Source organism: Fundulus heteroclitus, chromosome 7 (assembly GCF_011125445.2).
Source record: "Fundulus heteroclitus isolate FHET01 chromosome 7, MU-UCD_Fhet_4.1, whole genome shotgun sequence".
Lineage (NCBI taxonomy): Eukaryota > Metazoa > Chordata > Actinopteri > Cyprinodontiformes > Fundulidae > Fundulus > Fundulus heteroclitus.
In genome coordinates, this window is record NC_046367.1 from 35,650,960 (window position 1) to 35,670,465 (window position 19,506).

The following is a 19,506-nucleotide window of genomic DNA, read 5'->3' on the forward strand; positions in this document are numbered from 1 at the left end:
GCTCCGAGTTGAAATTTGTCTCGTCTTAGAGGAAGCTGTACAGCCATATATTCATTCTGAGAAGGAATAAGGCTAGGAGGGTTCCCCCTGTGAATATAAAGAGTTCCCCTCATGCATCAAACACAGCCACCAGCATTTTAGGAAGCCAATGGCACACTCCACAGTTGAGTTAGCACAGGTCTGAGTGGTGTTAAAGCATGCCTCCTCTGTGCTCTGGAGTTTGCAGAGCGGGTTAGGACCCAGCACCTGAGGGAGTTGCCACTGTCCCCTGTAAGTTATAGTGGACTGAAATGCTCTAGGGAGTCTAGATAGCCAGTCATCACCATGGGCCAGGAAATCATGGTGATGCCTTAATTCCCTCCTAATCCTTGTATTTGCAAGGTCTTTCAGCAGCGACAATGCATCCACTGCGCATCCTTATGTACAGGTGTCACCAGTATGACTGCCTCTCACCTATATATTGGTTAATCTGTGATATACAACACACTGGTGATCATTAGGGAGAGGTAATGTTGTAATTATTCAGGTCAGTTCCTGCCTGATAATCTGCTGTTTGCAGTGCCATGACGTCATCCCCTGCACCCTGTGCTGCACCGGCAGTCAGAGCTGGGTGGTTACTCTAATTACTGAGCTGTCGCACCTGGGAGGAACACTATATATTCCTGACTCTCCCAGTATGAAACTGCCAGATTCTTCGAAGCCTTTGTGTGAGTTGGCCATCCAGCGTTCCTTGTTCTGATCTCCTGTTACTTACCTGTCTCGTTCCTGTTTTCTCCTGCCTGCCTTGCCCCTGTTGGATACTGTTGGCTTCTGCTGTCTGGAGACTGACCTGCTACCTTGCCTACCCACCAAGCCTGTCTGCCTCTGCCCCTTTCTGGATTATCCTGCCTGCTCTGTATGACCCAAGACTGGACCTCAGTCCTGCTTCCTGTCTCTGCCCAGCTTGGAACCTCTGCACGGGGTGTGTGCCTCCTGTTACCGATTCTCGCGCATGGATGCCGGACTTCCCTCTCACCTATCCCTCTTGGTAACTTCTGCACAGTGAGCTGTCTCCCTGTGTATGACCCCCAAACTGACAATGACCTCCCCGCTAGTTCTTGACCTGCCTAGCAATAACAAGATTAGTCATCTACAGATCAGAATCCCCCAGACGGAGCAATTAGGATCAGATCCCAGAGCCAGTGAGACCTCCCGGCATCTGAGAAGGTGTTTATTCACTGTCACCCTCTTTGAGTTATTCCTGGCCAATAAACTTATCCTCTATACTGTAGTGATCCTGATACAAGTTTATGTCATCTCCAGCAACACCAGTTTATTAGAAATACACCCTTTTAAACATTCACTTCTGGTGTTTGTTGACTTATCAGGTCTCCAGATTCTGAGGGTTCATTACAGGATGTGATAGTGGAAAACTCTGATAAAATCTTGTGTGGACTTTGATTTAAGATGGCTTATGTTTTTTTTTTTTTTTAGTAATTTGAAAGCAATCACAGCAAGAAGGTCCTGGGTTCGAGTCCTGGGCTCAGCAGGGGCCTTTCTGTGTGGAGTTTGCATGTTCTCCCCATGTCTGTTTCCTCTGCACGTTCCGGTTTCCCCAACCACTAAAGACATGCTGGTCAGGTCGGCCATTAGTGGTGGCACGCTCAGTGGCAGCAGCTCAGGCTCAGGCTCCATCTGATCTATGAAATTTCACTGTATGTACCTTGTATGTATATTGACAAATAAAGCATCTTATCTTAAAGTAAAATTTCTGAGAGAAATCATCACGCAGTGTGGCTGCAATCCCCCATCTGTGCTGCCAATCTCTCTTGTCTCCAAAACGAGCGTACACATTGGTGAGAAGGGGACCGTTCGCTATGACGTCAAGTTATTTTTTTTTTTCCTAGATCACTGCCTTTGCAGGGAAAGTGATGTACGCAAGACGTAGTCCCCGTTTTGTGCGTATGTTTCCTCTTTATAAACCTGTCTGCTGTCTGACAACGGACTCCCATTAAACTGACTGCAGTCTTCCGCCCGCCACTCTGTTAATTAAGCCTCATGGACGGCACTTGAGAGCCTGTTCCGCCACTACTCTGCAATCAGGCTCATCACCTTCACCTGTTTCTCCTCCTTTAAATACCTGCTGCTGACAGACAGACAGACAGGGCCAGGCCATTAAAAGCCTAGACCCAGCAGATGTCCAGTGGTTTTCTCTGCCCCATTCCGAGTTTATGACCATGACCTGAGCTTGAACTATTTTACAAACAAGAATGGATAAAAACCTGGTGGGTTGAATACAAATACATGCCACACGTTTTATACTTTCACTGTGTGAAATTCATAATTATGCACTACTTTCTGGTGCATTATACCAACTAAGTATTATGAACTGTGGTTCTTATGCTATAACATTTCAAAAAGTTCAGAGAGTGCACATTTTCGGTCATATAAAACTTCTAATATTACATAAAAGCTGCTGGTTAAAAAATACATCTGGATTAGTAGAAGTACATCAAGCTTACCTTGTGAGGGTCCAGTGTGAAGTTGGGTCGCAGCAGACTTCCAGCATCAGCATGGTTGTCATGGTCCACCTCATACATGTTGTATGACGGGTTACCGATCTCCACGTTTATACCTCCGTTTGTCATGGGCTGCCTCTGCACACGTTTTCCCCTAGGGAGTGTGTGTGTGTGTATGTGTGTGTGTGTGTAAAAGAGAGTGAAAGAGAGAGTCATTAAAATGAACCACGCCATCCAGGTCAGCTCGCCTCCCAGTGCTGCACATCTCCACACAGGACCTCACACTGGACGACACTTGGAGAATATTAACTTGGCTGGATAGTCACATTAACAAGTAGGCAAACTTTTCATTAAGAAAGCAAAACTTTCGCTGAAAGTTTCGATCATCTTCAGAGCTGGAAACTTTTTAATACAGTCCTTATCGGCTGCTTAGAAAACAGCCTTTTAGTTAGGATCCTTTCATTTGTTTTATCTGTGTACCTTTGCCTGCGTCTGCAGATGTAGACACCTGCCACCACCATCACAATCAGGATAACCAGCAGAACCAGAGGCACAATGATGGCAATGCTTCCTGGAGGACAAACAGAGGAGAATTGGTAGGAAGTGTTACACATAAAAATGAGGGAATAATTCAGACAGTATCCACAAAGGTCACCTTTCATTTTTTTAATTTTTTATTTTCTTCAGCCATTGCTTTGTTCCATTTACCAAACATCTGTCCAGCCCAAATGATATACATAGTAGTATTTAGATAAACAGTGAGGAACATTAAACAACATATTAAAACATGTTAAATGTGTAATCAAAACTCGTAAAACATCCCTCAAGTAAAATTACAAAATACAATTTAAGTTTACTTCCCCAATTAGAAGATAAACCAATGAAATCCAGGAGGCTTATTTAATTTGAATGAAGCAAAGATGCTCAACGAAGGCTTTTGGATCCAGACAATGCCAACTGGTTATGTTGGCTGTAGATCCTTTTTTCTCCGAGCTAGGGTATCAATCAGGCCGGCTGTGCTATGAACAGAGCTTAACAGCTTTGTTTTCAGTAGCACAAAGACTAAGTCACCATAGTAACCCACACATGATCACAAAACATCACCTTAAGAAATAAAATTAATATGCTTAGAAACCTGAATATGCCCACCAACCTATAGAGAAAAATGTGTGGACTGTTTCTTGCATTAAAATACAAATGGCCCCGGTGTGTTCCAACGGCGCATTGGTTAGTGAGCACAACCCTTATATACGGAGGCTTGACTCCTCGGCGCGGCTGACCCCCGGGTTCGATTCTGGCGAATGTCTTCCCCCCTCTCTCAAACCCCCTTTCCTGTCAGCCTACTTTGATCAAAACAAGCCACTACTGCTGTAAAAACCCAGCAAAAGAATATATAAAAATATAAATGGCTTTGTGAATGCTTTAATTTTTTTCTGGTCTAAGTCTAATAAACTGTTGATATTATTTTCGTGTTTTCATTTTATGATTGTGTATGAAAAATGTATAAATAAACAAAAGTCTTGTTAAATTTAGAACTGAACAGTTTTGTTCTTTATCATGGGATGTCATCACAGCTAGGAACCAAAGCTTCCAAAGTTACAATCCAAACAGCAAATATGTCAGCATATTTTTTTAGTATCAATTGTATACCTTGCATTTATTAATGGGTTTTACCATTTTATCAGTAGCAAAAAAGATGTTAATAGACTTCTTTCTATTTTGGGTTTAATCACTGAAAACTTATTGTAGAGCACGATGTGAGCCACTGGTTCAGTGAGATACAAAGTGTCTGAAGGGCTAATTTAGATGCGCAACGCCTGAGTGTATACTGAACTTTTGGTTTTGTACATCTAATATACATCATATTGTCAATGTTTTATTTACTAACTTTACTTATTGGTTGGAATATTTTATTTGACAGATTTCTTGATTGAGTTGTACTTATTATATTATTGTTTTTATATTTTTATATATTTTCTTTTCTATACCAGTTAGTGGAGTCATGCTAACAGAATTTTGAATGAACAGTTTTTATCAGTATAATCACAATAAATATATATTTCTCATTTTTTCTGGAGCACTCTTTTCTTGTCTTAATGATAGCTATGATGTATTTTTGTTTTTAGTTTTAGTTTTTTCCTGCAATTAATGTTTTTCACTTTCCAGTGCAGTGACAGTTTTTTTTTTTTATAACAAGGGGAGTTATTTGTTTTTTTCTAATTTAAATATGATTATTTTATTGGTATTTCTCTGTCTGAAAGAAAAAAAAAAGTTAAATGCCAAGTCCACAGGAGGAATGTAGGGTAAGACAGATAATAACCAACAAAGCACTAATTATCTCTGAGTTAAGTTTTGGGTTCTGTCACACCAGCAGAGAGAGGAAGTCCACCCATGCTGACCTTGCTTCAGAACGTACAGCTCCACTCAGAAGTCTACATACACCCGTCATAGACATTAACGTTGTATTAGTTATAGCTTTATAATGATTTCTTAGAACCACACCACAACCAACTGCAATGATTGTAAAAAAAAAAGAAAAGAAGGTGAAGACGTTTACATTTAATGTGTATCTATTGCTCTGATAAAATTATACATTTTGTCTAAACTATGTACACACACCATCACTAATGTTTAATTACAAGTCGCCAAGCACGTCTCAGAGAATCTACATAACCATCAACAAGCTTCTGGCATAATTGTGGCTGGATATTGGCCTCTCTTCTCATGAAAAATGCTGGAGCTCCTTTAAATTGTTACGTTTCTTTTCACATAACCTTCTTTTAAGCATTTTCAACAAGGTTAACTCTATGTTGTAATAAAATAATAAACAATAATGTAATAATAATAACAATAACAAAATAATAAAAATTGTGCACTCATGGTGCAACCTTAGGAGAGACATTTATCCAAGTAGTATACATGTTCGAGCCACTATGGATAATTCTGAGTAAATTAGAAAAAGAATCTACAAAAAAATAAAAAAACAAAACAAAAACCGTGCATATCAAATTCTTGCTTTCGTATTTGTTGTTATAATCTCACCCTGAAAATTAAAAAAATGTTTAAATAAAGCAATAAATAACCCAAGTTATTCAAGTCCATGTTGACTGTATGTACAATTTTCACTGGTCAGGTCACATTGCGGTGTGTGAGGGGCATAAACCTGGCTACAAACATGCATTGATGAACAAAAGCAAGAGAATTTTAAATGTACATCAGATGTCGTAAAATACACGTGCATATTTCAAACGAGCTTTCTATCCAGTTCTTACCTCCGCTGGTGTTGTCCGATCTGCTGCTTTTAGGGGCGGGTCTTTCACACTGTGTCCCTGCCCAATTGGCTGAACATCTGAAGGAAGTTAAAACAAAATGTGAATAAAAAATCTACCTTTTTTTTCTCCTGGTTGACAAAGTGCTGAAGAAGCACCTTGGCGAAATGCAATACAGTATGATGAGACAGTGGCGCACATATGCAACACATTATGATTTAGCCTTGCAGTGAGGTTCTTTGATCCAACAAACAAACAAGAAAATCCCCTGGAGAGAGAATAAGCACTATGCACGTCCATATAGTTTCTACAAACAGTGTGCGTTAATTTTACTAATGGTGAATATTAAGGTTTATAAAAAGATCTACATAAAAAATGACAACAGGACAACAAATCGTCATCTCATTTGTGTTCCAATGCAATCCAATGGGTGTGATGTATGACCCTTGTTAGGAAAGGTGATATTTAATTTCACACAGCAGTCACAGATGGGTCCGTAAAGCATGAGTGATCTGGTGGGCGCGGCAGGGTGATGAAATAATTCTAAATTACATGCACCCTCAGACTCAGAACATCAGGCTATCAAAAATAAGAATGCAGCCCCATAGGTGCGGGAAATGAATTGCGCCTTTGTAGGACGAAATGTCAGTGCAACATGAATTTTAATGGGACGTCGGAGGCACGGTGGAGTTTGATCTGCTTTCCGAAGAATACGCCAAGAAAATGCACTTCCTAAAATAAAAATCTAAAACCTTTGTAAAAATTCACATCAATTACCGAGTTTAGTCTGGAAAGTTGTGTAAGATTCAGGCCATCAGGACATGTTTAGCTGCTAATCGTGAACAGGTTGCAAATACTCAGACTGATGGTCACATCACAGATACAGTGCCATGTTTTATTTCCCCTGGGTTCACTTGTGCACAGTGAGGACTGCATGAGATGGGTAAATGACTGGCAGTAAAAGGGCCGACAAAGATCCTGAGTTAAGCAGCAACTGACAAGGTAATAAGTGCAGTATTAGTTAAAAACTGTTAAAGACGTAACTTGGACACTCCAACCAATCCTTGGACTGTGTCCGCCTTAATTATCCTCCTACATGTAGATGGGCCAGCCACAGACTTTGCTGTCAGGATTGTATCGCCTTCAATGATCCATTAGCACGATCAGAACTTTCTTACTCAGCACCATCAAGTTGTAACCCTCTACAACAGGATCTGGGAAATATCCACGTTGATTCCTCTGGGACATTTGAAATTCATTTTAAGAAAAATTTAGAAATCTTTTTACAAAACTTGCTCCAGTTTTTAGGTTAGACTTTATCAGCTTATTTAAATCTAAAATTAATGTTTAAATTACTTGCATTACTATTATACTTGAAATGCTATGTTATTGTGTTTTTGTTTTATCAAAACACGTCTGCCTTGCAAATTAGATCTTGGATATCACTTAACCTAAAATTAAAAATACAAACTAATTTAATCAATGTCCTAAATACAGAACATTAGATTTAACTGTGTCTACTAGTGGCTGAACATAATCAGGAAAATGTTTTTATAAAGGAGATGCTCTGGGTTATAACCAGGCTTTCTACACAGATTAAAACAGTGTACATTTGAATTATATATATATATATATATATATATATATATATATATATATATATATATATACACCTTAATAAGCCTATTACAATGATAATAATATCGTTTCATGCTATCCATCTATCTAGCACTTATTACTTGACAGTTTGCTACAGGAAGGTACCAGCTTTATATACTGCACTGAGGCTGAGATGATGCTAAATGGAGTGGAGGAGGGTGGATGTATACAAAGGAGTGAGTGGGCTCTGAACACAGCTGGAGAGGTGAGAGGGACCTACTTGCAGCGAGGTTTGTTAAGAGCTGTTAATGTACACATCCCCTCATTCTGACAGAAGTAATCGCAGGGGTTGGCCAGCTCATCACAACGTTGGTTCTTGAACCCTGAAGTGCAGCTGCAAAACATTGTGTTGGGAGTGATGAAAGGGCCCAGAGAATGTATGTTGTTGAACACTTGGCTGCTTGACGAATGGAGATTGACTCACTAAATCCTTTAAGCACCTTCAGTTGTCAGACGGAGTAATACAGTGTTGTGTTTTCAGAGTGCAAATTAGGAAAATAAATCATGTGAAAACAAATCTGCTTCTGTAAAAGAAAGAAGTGTCTCCTCTCAAAAAAAAAACAAACAAAAAAAACACATTATTTGAAAGTAAATGTCGGCCCCTTTCCAGTATGAAGGTATCCCACTGTTTAAAACATTATGGTTTCAAACCTGCTAAAATGTTCCATCCTACTGTTCCTGTCTTTTAAGATATATGTCAGAGAAAAGGCCAGATAAGCAGTGTTTGTTTGGCTCCCTGCATCACCTGTTGCAGCACAACAGGTGATGACCGTCAACTGACTGGATGAAGGTTCCCTATATATTCTTCTTTATACCAAAAATAAATAAAAAAGACAAATTGACTAAGTAAAATCATGGTGTTGTAATTGTATTGTTACTCTATACATCTTTCTAAGTATGTAAGTCCATGCTTCAAGGGAAATAAAAAATACCAATACAGATAACATAATAATAATAATAATAATGATAATAATAATAATAATAATAATAATAATAATAATAATAATAATAATAATAATAATAATAATAATAATAATCATTATCATCAATGCTGGGAGCATTGAACAACAGTAGAAATAACTGTTTTGTGTTTTTAATAAAAGCTATCAGACCATGTTATACATTTTTGGTTGACATTTTTGCAGAAATATTGAGATATTTGCATTATGCCATACTTGCAGTTTTACAACACATAAATAAATAAATAGACTTCTGCTAAATTCAATATTAATTTTACAAAAGCTTTTGACACTGAATATCATACATTTTTGTTGTTCTGCTTTATAGCATTGTGCTGCTTTATGCTCCATCCAGAGAATGCTGGTTATTCTGGCATGTTTTATTATATTTCATTTTAAGAAAAAACAACAACTATTTTTCTGTTTTTTTTATATTTTTGTCGATCTTGGTAAATCCTGATACCATTAACTGGCTCTTGCTTGTCTTGATACATTCTTACCTTGAAACATTCTTGAAAGTCAAATTCATAATAGGTATGAAGAGTCTTCCTTGAGTTTACAATTCTGTTTTCATCCTAAAAACAACATTTTAAGACGTGTATCTTATCTTTGCACCATTTTAAAATCATTATAGAGCTGAAACGAGATGCATTAAATATGCACAAACCTTTTGGAAATGGGAAGCTCTTTATATGAAAAGATATGTATTTTAAGTATTTATAGTGTTTTATGCCACCCTTTCATTTTCAACACTAATTGTTAGGACAGGAAGAAAGATATTTAATTTATCATATAGTTAAAAAACTCTCTACATGTGTTGTATTGCTGTGACTATTAATGGTTTCAATTACTAGAATTGTTAGATTTGAAAGAAACAGAAGAATAATAATCAAAAATGTGACTTTGGTAAAAATTTCTGGGCAATAATTGTTTTAGATTTAGAGCAAAATATGATAATTGTTAAAACTTGTCAATCTTGCATAAATATACCAAATAAATTGCTGTCCTAGTCAGTTTTTTAAAAAAAAAGAAGGTATATATATATATATATATATATATATATATATATATATATATATATATATATATATATATATATATATATATATATATAAATTGGATATATTTGTCTAGTTTTCCTGCACAGCTAGATAAATAAATTGAACAGCTGTTTTTCAATGTTTCAAAACTGGAATATTTAAATGTTTTCGCAGGACTTCTTTAAGGCATTTAATGTGATTATTCGCAACTATCCTTGCAATTGAATCAGCTTTACACAGCCAGGTATTTGCATTTCGGGAGCTTGATGAAACATACATTAACTCGGGAGGATTAAGGTCAAACTTTATGATTTCTTGACACCGCCATATCCATCATCTCACATAATTTCAAGTCTTTGGAGCAAATAATAAACCACATTATCAGGATCTGTAAACCTCATCGCTTAAGATGGAGTAATTTGCATAGAAATTGATTCTATCCCCTGGAATTTGGAGAGAGGTGACCGCAAATTTCAATTTAACTACAGTGGACAATGAGCATTTAAAAAAAAGGAAAATAGACAGATGGCTTTTGAAATGGATTTCCAATTTCCTCCTTGGACAGATTTTTAACACGCAATGAATGCGATTATAGCAGAGGAAACGTTCATTTTAAGCAGCAATGTGAGTATACTCGATTCCCTCATGTGTGCTACTCTAGCTTTTGTCTGGTACAAGATTTTTGAGCTTCATGGCACACTGAAGAGATAAGGAACTTTTTCTCCTTTTGTTGAAGGAAAAAAAAAAAAAAAAAAACTTCTGAAGCTAGCTGCTGAAGACAGTCACCGAGGTCTGACATGAGCTTTAAACTGCAAAGAGGAACAGCATGAGATGTTCGGAATGGCAGGCTTTGAAACTGTTTCAAACCGTTTTTATCTGCCTAAAACCTTAAGCCACACAGAGGTGTCACACTGCACAGGGTGGTGTAATGGCACTCAGCCCCCTGCTGTTTATCGGCCCTTCAAACAGTGACATCAAATCTTTTCTCAATTTAAAGATTTTTTTTTTTTTTTGGGTAATCCAAAAGGAGACACTTAGCTTGTTGCGTTCTTGAGGCGAAGAAAGAAAAAAAAAGTACCCCTTGATAATTGTCACTTCTGCTCTAAAAGCCACTCTTTTCTGAGCTTTTATTTCAATGGAAGCAGGTCTGCGTGGAAAACATTCAGCTCCCCTCCCCCACGCCTCTTTTACCCATTAGGCTGTAACTTACTGACAGAATGGCAGGCTGGTGTCGGGGTCCAGGTGACAGGTACCTCCATTGTAACAATATCCATCACACAGCTGACAGCTTGGTGCAATTCTACCATTTGTGCAGCTGGAGGGTGGAGAAATAATTGACTCGAGTTACAAGCAGAAAATCATACTTTAACAACATGGGTTGAAAAGGGAGTGCGAGGCGACTTTTGCCAAACAAATGCATAACTGATGAAACTTCACCTTGTTTTCCATTTTAAAACCTTACATATCTACATTGTATAAGTGATTGGAGGTGGAAAAAAAAGTAAATACAAGCATATGTATACTAATATTTAAGAAATAACTTGAACACAAATATGTTAACAGCTTGACTAAAAGTGTGCAGATACAGATTAACAAAATACATGTTAAGAAAAGTAAGAACAACAAAACAAATGAATAAATCAAATTAAATTAAGAAGAATAGTAAAATAAACAAAGCCCAAGAGACACATTTTCACATTCTATATGTTACAACAATGTTAGAAATAATGATAACAATAATAATAAATGAAAGAGCTGAAGCATTTTCCAATGGTTGAATGAAAATAATTATGAGCTATATTGGAAATGTGAGCTACAAAGATCAGAGTTGTTGAAAGAAAATGAAAAAAAATTCATACAAATACTACTACTACTACTACTACTATGACTACTACTACTACCACTAATACTACTACTTGTACTACTACTACTACTACTACGTACTACTACCACTACTACAACTACTACTACTACTACTAATAATGTAAAAAATATCAATCAACAGTTGTTTATTGAAAGTTAATAGTAACCAACCAATCAAATAAGTAAGTAACCTATCTACCAAGTATTGTATGTTTTTAAGGTTTAATTGTTATGTTATAAATAGAGGAGAGAGACAAAACTAAAATAATGTAATTTGAGTAAATATTAGCAGATATTAAAAAAAATGTAAAATGTTAACCTGGCTTCTATTTCTCAGGCATTATTGGCACCTAGAGTCTTGACTTGACTCTTGACTAAAATGCTGCAGGGTGTGTAGACTTAAACTTTTTTTTTTTTTTTGATTTAATCAAATCAATTCACAGAGCTGGCAGCCTGTAGGGACAGCAACGGTGACATGAATTGAATATATGGTGGGTTTTTCTTTTTCTATAAATGGACAGGAAATGTAAAGCCCAAGGATTTCAGCAACAGAAATAATGGCTGGGAGAGCCAAGCACTCACTTGCAAACTACATCTCCCGTTTCCTCGTTAATAAGGCAGGGAGCTCCATGGCATCGAAGACACTTGTCCACCTCACACTTGTTTCCCTCATACCTGGCGGGACACACGCATTCCACATAGCCACTGCTGGATAACGTGCAGGCCTTTGAGTTCACGCAGTAGTGGTGGCAGATGTCTGTTCCATATTGAGAGGCATAACATGAAAGGTTAGTGTATAAGCCGGTTAGATAAGAATTGTAGAGGGCTTTAATGGGACTTAATTATCCACATCAAATGACATCTTAGCCACAGATGGAAACATATCTCCCCTTGGGCAAGCAGCAGTGAGAAAATACTAATGATGTGCAACTGGAATTGTTTTCCTCCCTCCCATTATGTCAATGCACCGCTAAAGAAAATCCATCACTGTGGAAATGAAATACCCAAAGGTTGTAAGATGGAAGAACTCTAATTCTGTTTATCTGCAAATTGAAGTAAATTTGCTGTTTGTGGATAGATAACTCTTTGAGCAATTGCTTTTGTTTAACACTCGGTATGTGCTAAAAGTATTTCTGCTGGTATATTCACGCAACATGCTTGAATACAGATGAATGCTTTGTGTGATTACAAGTGAATGTCAGTTACGCAAAAGGCAAGTGCCCAGAATAATAGCCGAGATGAGGTGGAGAACTCACGGTAAAGACAGCGGTCCCCGGTGTACTCTGCCATACAGCGGCACACAGGCTGATTTCCCTGAGTGACGTCACACGTTCCCCCATTTAGACAATAATTGTCACAAATGCGCTTTTCACAGAAAGGCCCCGAGAATCCAATAGGACATCGGCATGTGGGCTTACCTGCAATAAGACACAGATAAAAAAATGTTGAAGAGATCAACGCTGATTGTACACAGTTATGATTGGGGTTGTTAGTGTACTTAGCTTTCCTTGTATACCTTTTCCTTTTCCCATTTTAAAAAACACCATTGAGATTTTGTGTGTACAACCACAAAGTACTGCTTCTTTCAAAAAAACAACTCAAAGTTGAAAAGTATGACATTTATTTGTGGCAAATCCCTGAGTAAATTCCTATCTTGCTCCATCCATTTCCCCATCAATTATAATCAGCTTTATTGTCTCTACTGAAGACAAATATTCTGACAGCATAATGCTTCCATCAAGTTTGGTGATGATGATGTGTGATGTGCAGGGTTGTTTTCCCACCGCCAATATTAATGTTCCCGTACACCAAAAAGTTCAGTTTTGGTTACAATAGTGCTCTTGGATGTTTTTGCAAATTAATGACCCCTTTGCCTGAGCTGTCAGTTAAGGTGGAAAGTCATATTTTTTGTTTTTGGTTTATGGATCTTCACAATGCTGTTTGTTCACTGATCTCCAAGAAGCCTGTGAGCTCCTCACAATCTTTAGATGTACAGTCAAATGTTTGTTGCTTTTTTGCTTTTATGTTGTTTGCCATGTTAGAACTGTGGATATCCACTAGCCCAGCTTTCTGAAACGAGGGCCAGATGTATATTGCTCTGTCTAGTTATTTTATCAAGTTATTGTTGTTCTTTTTATATTGTTGAACGATTATTATTATTATTAAATATTATTGTTATTGTTATTAAACAGCTGAAATAAGCTTGTCCATACCTCATTATAGTTCTAAATGTAAAATTCTTGTCAAATATTAACCCTAATTTTTAACAGGGTTATTTAGCTTAAAAGTCAAAGCACTGACATTTCAAGTGATTCTACCACCACATAAAATGCATTCAGTCTTTTGTCCATTTAAAAAAAAAGTATTTGGCCCAACTACTGGTTAATAGCCGTAATGTAGTAATGTAGTCCAGTAGAGAAGGGATATTATTACATTTATTGCAATATGACTTTAGCGACAAATAAATCTGGAGATCATCCGTTGGAAGGTGCTGAGTACTAATAACTCCAAGAGGTACCACATACAGTTAACATAGAAGACTGCTAATAATCGAGCCTTGTGGGACGGCACATGAAAGAGGTGAAAAAGAGGTAAAATTATTACTCATAACATAAAAGGTTCTACCTGTCAGACAAGAGGTAAATTCCTCAAAGGATACCAACATAGAGGTCCAATCGGGACAAGAATAATCCATTCTGTAAAAGGCTGCTGTGAGGTTAAACAAAACAAGAACCATAGGGGACTCTATATCACATAAATGTTATCCAAAGAACTCTCTTTCTGTCTGTGTTACATTTATGTGAATTGCACAGCTCAACCACTCAACCTGTGATTGACAGCTGTGGGACAAAGCTGAGGTATACGGTTTGACAGGTCCTCCAGGTTGATCCAGCTTTTAATTCAGCCAGAAATATCCTTGCTCCAATGTGTTAACATTCTGGCCGCAGATTTATTACTATTCAGACATGGCACGGTGGTTCTGGAGGCATCAATTCTCCAAATGATTTTTAGATTCCACATTCATGGTCTGCACCATCTCACCTACTTCTAGTTAATTAAATTTTAATTTTAAATTTGAATGTTTTGCCTCAGTTAAGGCCAGTGTTGATTGTTCAACAATGAGAACGAGACTGTGCATATATTATATCCATGGTAGGTCTCCAAAGTGAAAACAACTGCTGACATAATAAAACAACAAGACCCAGCTCTTATTTGTCAAAAGGCCATAAGTGGTGGCATTACTGTTAATTTGCTTCCTCAAATCTGGACAACCTGCCATGATTGCTCAAACTATAACTTCTTTGCTCTACTAAAACTTCCTGAAGCATGTGTGGAATTTGTAGCAAGACAACAATCTGACGCACACCAACAAGTTAATCTCTGAATGGCTTAAAAAGAAAGTTTGGGTGGGGTCTAGTCAAAGTCTGTTTGAGATGTTTTGGTATTACCTTCATCAGTGAAAACCCTCCAATGTGGCAAAGTAAAAATAAAAAATCTACAAAGAGAAGATAGACAAAATTCCTCCACTGTTGTAAAAGACTTATTGCAAGGTATCACAAATGCTTGTTGACAGTTATTACCACCAAAACAGGCACAGCTAGTTAGTGTGTTTAAGGCGCAATTACTCTAACATGGGATCAGGATGATTTGGATAGCTTTTTTGAAAACCTTTGTATTTATTTTGGATAAATTTAACTGATACTAAAATTAGTTTGACGATCTAAAACATTTAGTTGTGACAAAAAAAGCAAAAGCTAAGACGAGAGCAATCTGTAAATGGGCAAATACTTTTTCAAAACAATATTTGTGTTGCTCCTTGGCCAGCTACCTCAGACTACAGTTAAATCATATGAAGCCTGCAGGGATCGTGGGAAAAAGTAAAAATGAGAAAGAGTAAAGCGAGCCCCATATCAGCACAAGATGAATCTGTTGCAAATAGTCACATCTGCTGCGGCTCCATGCATGAACTTGTTAATTTATGCTGGTGAAATAGATTTTGGCTTTGCAAGGGTAGAATTTTCTCTTAGTCACTTCCTGCACATGTGGCCAATCCCCCAAAGACCCACAAACAGAACCTCCTGAGACCCTCATTTTCTCTCTTCTTGGCTAGACTCCCTGGGGTGTAGATCAGCCCTGCAGAGTGATATCTTTGCAGCAATGGCAGAAAAGCAACTGGTTCTTTTAAGAGCAGGTTTCAGTCAAGCAATATACAGCTAAGACAACCTAAGACCTCTGAGATATGGACACACAGGGATAGGACTGAGAGCCATATATTCCTTGTACTATACCCCTTACATCCACACACAGAGTTTACAGATGGTATTAGATTATAGCTCTGGTTCACTTCATCAACATCTAGTAAATTTGACTAGATTGAGTTTAATTCAATATAATTCAATTCAGTGTATTTATATAGTACTGATTTGCAACTAATTATATATCAAGGTGCTTTACAAGACAAATAGATCCAGTTTATGCACATAAATATATACTCAGTTTAGCCTAATCTAATCTGTCTTTATGTAGACTGATTCCAAATAAATTGCATACAATCTAAATTTGATCTTAGTTATAAAACAATGCGGTCACGTTCAGTTTATCATGCCGGTTATTAAAAAAAGGTTTCTATCCAAGTAAACCCAGGCCATCTCAATCTCGCCTCCTAAATTTATATTTAGTGGGCAGTTCATTGCATCAAGTCGCTAACTTTTCGGCAGTCGCTCACACTGAGCAAGAATGTGGTGACAGTAGAAAGGAAAACAGTTCCTTTAATACAGCTCCAGCAGAATCTGGTTCGTTTTGGGCAGCCATCTAACAAACAAACTCCTGCAGGTAGTGTCTGGAGTGTAGACTGACATGCTTTAATTTGCCCATGTGGCTCGTCACCAGAGAAGACATGATTCTTTGTGGCAACGCATTGCTAAGTCAATCATATGTTGAGGGTCACCAGATGCAACAAGGCATGTATTGTCAAGATGGCTGATGATGCCTAAAGATAATTAGAGCCCCATGCTAAGTGATGACAAAATTTTAATGTAGGAGGTTTGTGTATTGTCTGGAATCTTTATAAAAAGGCACTGGCTCCATAGCTCTACAATTTAGTCAAGATTATTACAGATTTTGTTGACAAATCTGTTTTGAAAAATGGGCTTCATTCAAAATAACACCATACTTTGTCTAAGTTTCTGACAGCAGAGGGTTTTTCCCAGAGCATCCTTACATCTACAGTTTGAAGGTGACCATCACGCATGAGACAGGCGCATAAACCCCCCCACAGAGGAACCGGTCCAGGAGTAATGATTTAATGGCAACCGTTGCTCATTTAGTGGCTTCATCCAGGACAGAAACATCAGCCAACATTAGTCAGACATAAAGCCCTAAGACAACGGAAAAATGTATTGGATAAAAAAACGTATACTACATTTTTCTATAACTTAAAGAAAAATATATCGGAGTTCACATTGTTAAGTCTCAGTGATTGCTCCTTCAGTTGCTTTGTTAAGGCAACAGATTTGTGATTATTTTTGACTTGATCATTTCAGTGTTTGGCTTGAGGTCCCAGAGTTTCGTATGGAAATGCTTTGGTCTGCCTTGAAGTCACTGTGAACTGTAAACAATCTATTTTACGCTTTTATTTGCAGAATCCTAATCACAGAAAGGGAGAGAGAAGTATATCTATAGAAATAAAACATTGTGTCATTTAACAGCAATGTGCTCAGCTGATGCTGCCCATGGAAGGTTTCACCTCCTAAAGCAAAAGGCTAGACCTGATGTAACTTTTATGGAGATGAAAAAACACAGAACATATTTTTTTTATGTTTTTGTTGTGCCTGATGGTCTGTGCAAAGTTTCATATACACTTGCATATAAGGAATATATTCACTCTGTAAATGACATCACTTGTACTAACAGGCACCATAATCATAAATGAAGGTATGGTTTGTCTGATCCGATGGCTACAGTCTGAACAAGCTAACTAGGCACCGCTTTAAACAAGTTTTTACATGCAGCAGTCACATCAGTCTAATTTGCTGAATAAAAAGCACACTAGTGACAAGTGCACTTACAGTGTGTTGCATGTTCAGCTGCCAAACAGTGTTGCAGTGTCTTGCAAAAGCAAAAAAACAAAAAACAAAAAAAAAAAACAGTACAGCCTCAAACTTCGATGAATTTTCTTGCAATATCATGTAATAAACTAACACAAAGTTGCAGCATTCAGCAGTTTTATGCACCGTTCTGCATTTGGCTCTGTCCATCTTAATATCAAATTTCATCAGCTTTATGAGTGCTGTGTCAGTTTTCCATCTCACATAGTGCTTTGCATTTAGGGTAAAAGGTAAAAATTTTAGTCTCATCTAACCCAAGCTCTTCCAAGGCTTTCTGCATCCCCCACATGACTTGCAATGTGGGACTTCTTTTAGCCTTGTTTTAACAATGAAAAAAAAAAAAAACTTTCTTCTTGCTATTACTTCAAATGGTGCATAAATGTGGACGTGTACCAAGTGTATCTAATATTTTGAATCTAGATTGCTTACGGGTGTTCCTACCTCCCCGTAGAGAGGAGGCATTTAAATAAATAATTATGTGGATATCCCTGATTCACATCATATGACATTGATGCTCCATTTTTCTTGACTTGCTGATAGTAAAGGGTAAACTAGATTTACTAGGGAAAAAATAAACGTGAGGGAAATGAACTCAAATAGTTTTTCAAAAGGAAATAAAACCACAGCACTACTATCTTAGATGCAGTAGATTCTACTTGGCCTCGTGTCAAATCCAGTTACTTGAACATATTCCCAAACGACATTCTTCCTCCCTTGACTGGATACGGGAAATAATGGGTTGAAGAAGGAGACATTGAATAAGAAACAATATATGAGTAAAACGGCTTTCACTTCGGATCATTGTCAAAGCTTGCTCGAGACTAAGAAAGAGGAAAGGATTCCGAGCAGCAGATCAAATACTGCTTGAATCTGTGATGGACTTGTAATTTAACCAGGACATATGGTAGCGCAGCAGATGGCTAACGGGTGAGATGGTGATCGCCATCCAATAATCAAACACTACAATGGTTTCTGTGGAGGCAAAAGACCCAGAGGCACACCGAGCCGACAAGGGAGGTACAAAGGTACATGAAAGCTACGCTTGCCCACATGCAGCAGCCAGACCGCGACAGAAATCTGTTGCTATTAAACACTGAAACATGAACATTTTGCACCATTAATGAAGTAGAAAAAATAAATAAAAAATCTTGAAAAATGAAAGAAAACTTTGATGCCAAAGCAAGCATTTGTATGCTCACACATCACATATTCAAAGTCATGGCAGTTAAAGTTCAATGGCACCTTGTGGATACATCTGGAAAATGTTCCTGCCTCTAAGTGATGCCAAACTCACTTCCTGTCCATTTTGAAATCACTAAAGCTGGAGCTTTAAGCATATCTATTTTACTTAAATCTCTTTTTTTCTCTCTTTCATCGCTGTTTGCTCTTTTCGGTTTATGTTCTCCAGCCTCAGACATGGGCTCAGTGCAGAAAAAAATAAATAAACAAACATCAGGAGCACTGTTGCTGCACTATTTATTTTCCTCACAGCTGTCCTTTCATAATCAAAAGACCGTTTTAACAACCAGCGCAGCATTTCCATTTGAAGTTAGAAAAGCCACGCATGAGATGTACTGTAATGATTGGTGTGCCATTTTGATGGCCAAACTCAGTGTTGTTTAATGAGATAAAGGAATTAAGCCAGCTCTCTTCAGTGTTTTTAAATCAACACAATATTAAAAGAAGGATGATTAAAACAAATATCTAAAAGCATTTGCTTACTTCCTTTTTTCAAAGGATGAAAAGAAAAATAAACAGTTTACTCCACTTAAGAGTGAAAGAAAATATTTTGAACATTTAAATAAATGCCCTTATTATTATTATTATTATCTTGATGTAATAGCTGTGACTTCTTGAAGGTTAAACAAATCCCACGGATTCTATTTCATGTGCTGGCTGTCATTCAATGATTACATACCCCTATTTAATGAATTTAAAAAAACCTTAAGGCTCTGCAATGACAAAACCTTAATCTGGAAACACAATCCACATGCTGTGATTTAGAGCAATTCTATAATGTTTTTTTATGTTTCCTTTTTTAACAAATTAAGAGAAAAAAGGGTTCTGATGAATGTGGAATTATGTGAATTATATACAAGCTTGTTAATCAA

General features: G+C 37.3%; 1 protein-coding gene across 1 annotated transcript in view; it reads right to left on the reverse strand.

Annotated features, from left to right (window-relative positions):
- The window catches only part of lrp1bb (low density lipoprotein receptor-related protein 1Bb), a 394,708-nt gene that overhangs the window by 5,606 nt on the left and 369,596 nt on the right, over positions 1-19,506 (reverse strand). Inside the window, exons 84-89 of the mRNA XM_036139564.1 lie at positions 12,545-12,706; positions 11,871-12,045; positions 10,636-10,740; positions 5,771-5,847; positions 2,979-3,069; positions 2,502-2,652 (exon numbers count right to left, since the gene is read on the reverse strand). Coding sequence (XP_035995457.1) covers positions 2,502-2,652; positions 2,979-3,069; positions 5,771-5,847; positions 10,636-10,740; positions 11,871-12,045; positions 12,545-12,706 — 761 coding nt within the window. The remainder of the gene's footprint in view (positions 1-2,501; positions 2,653-2,978; positions 3,070-5,770; positions 5,848-10,635; positions 10,741-11,870; positions 12,046-12,544; positions 12,707-19,506) is intronic.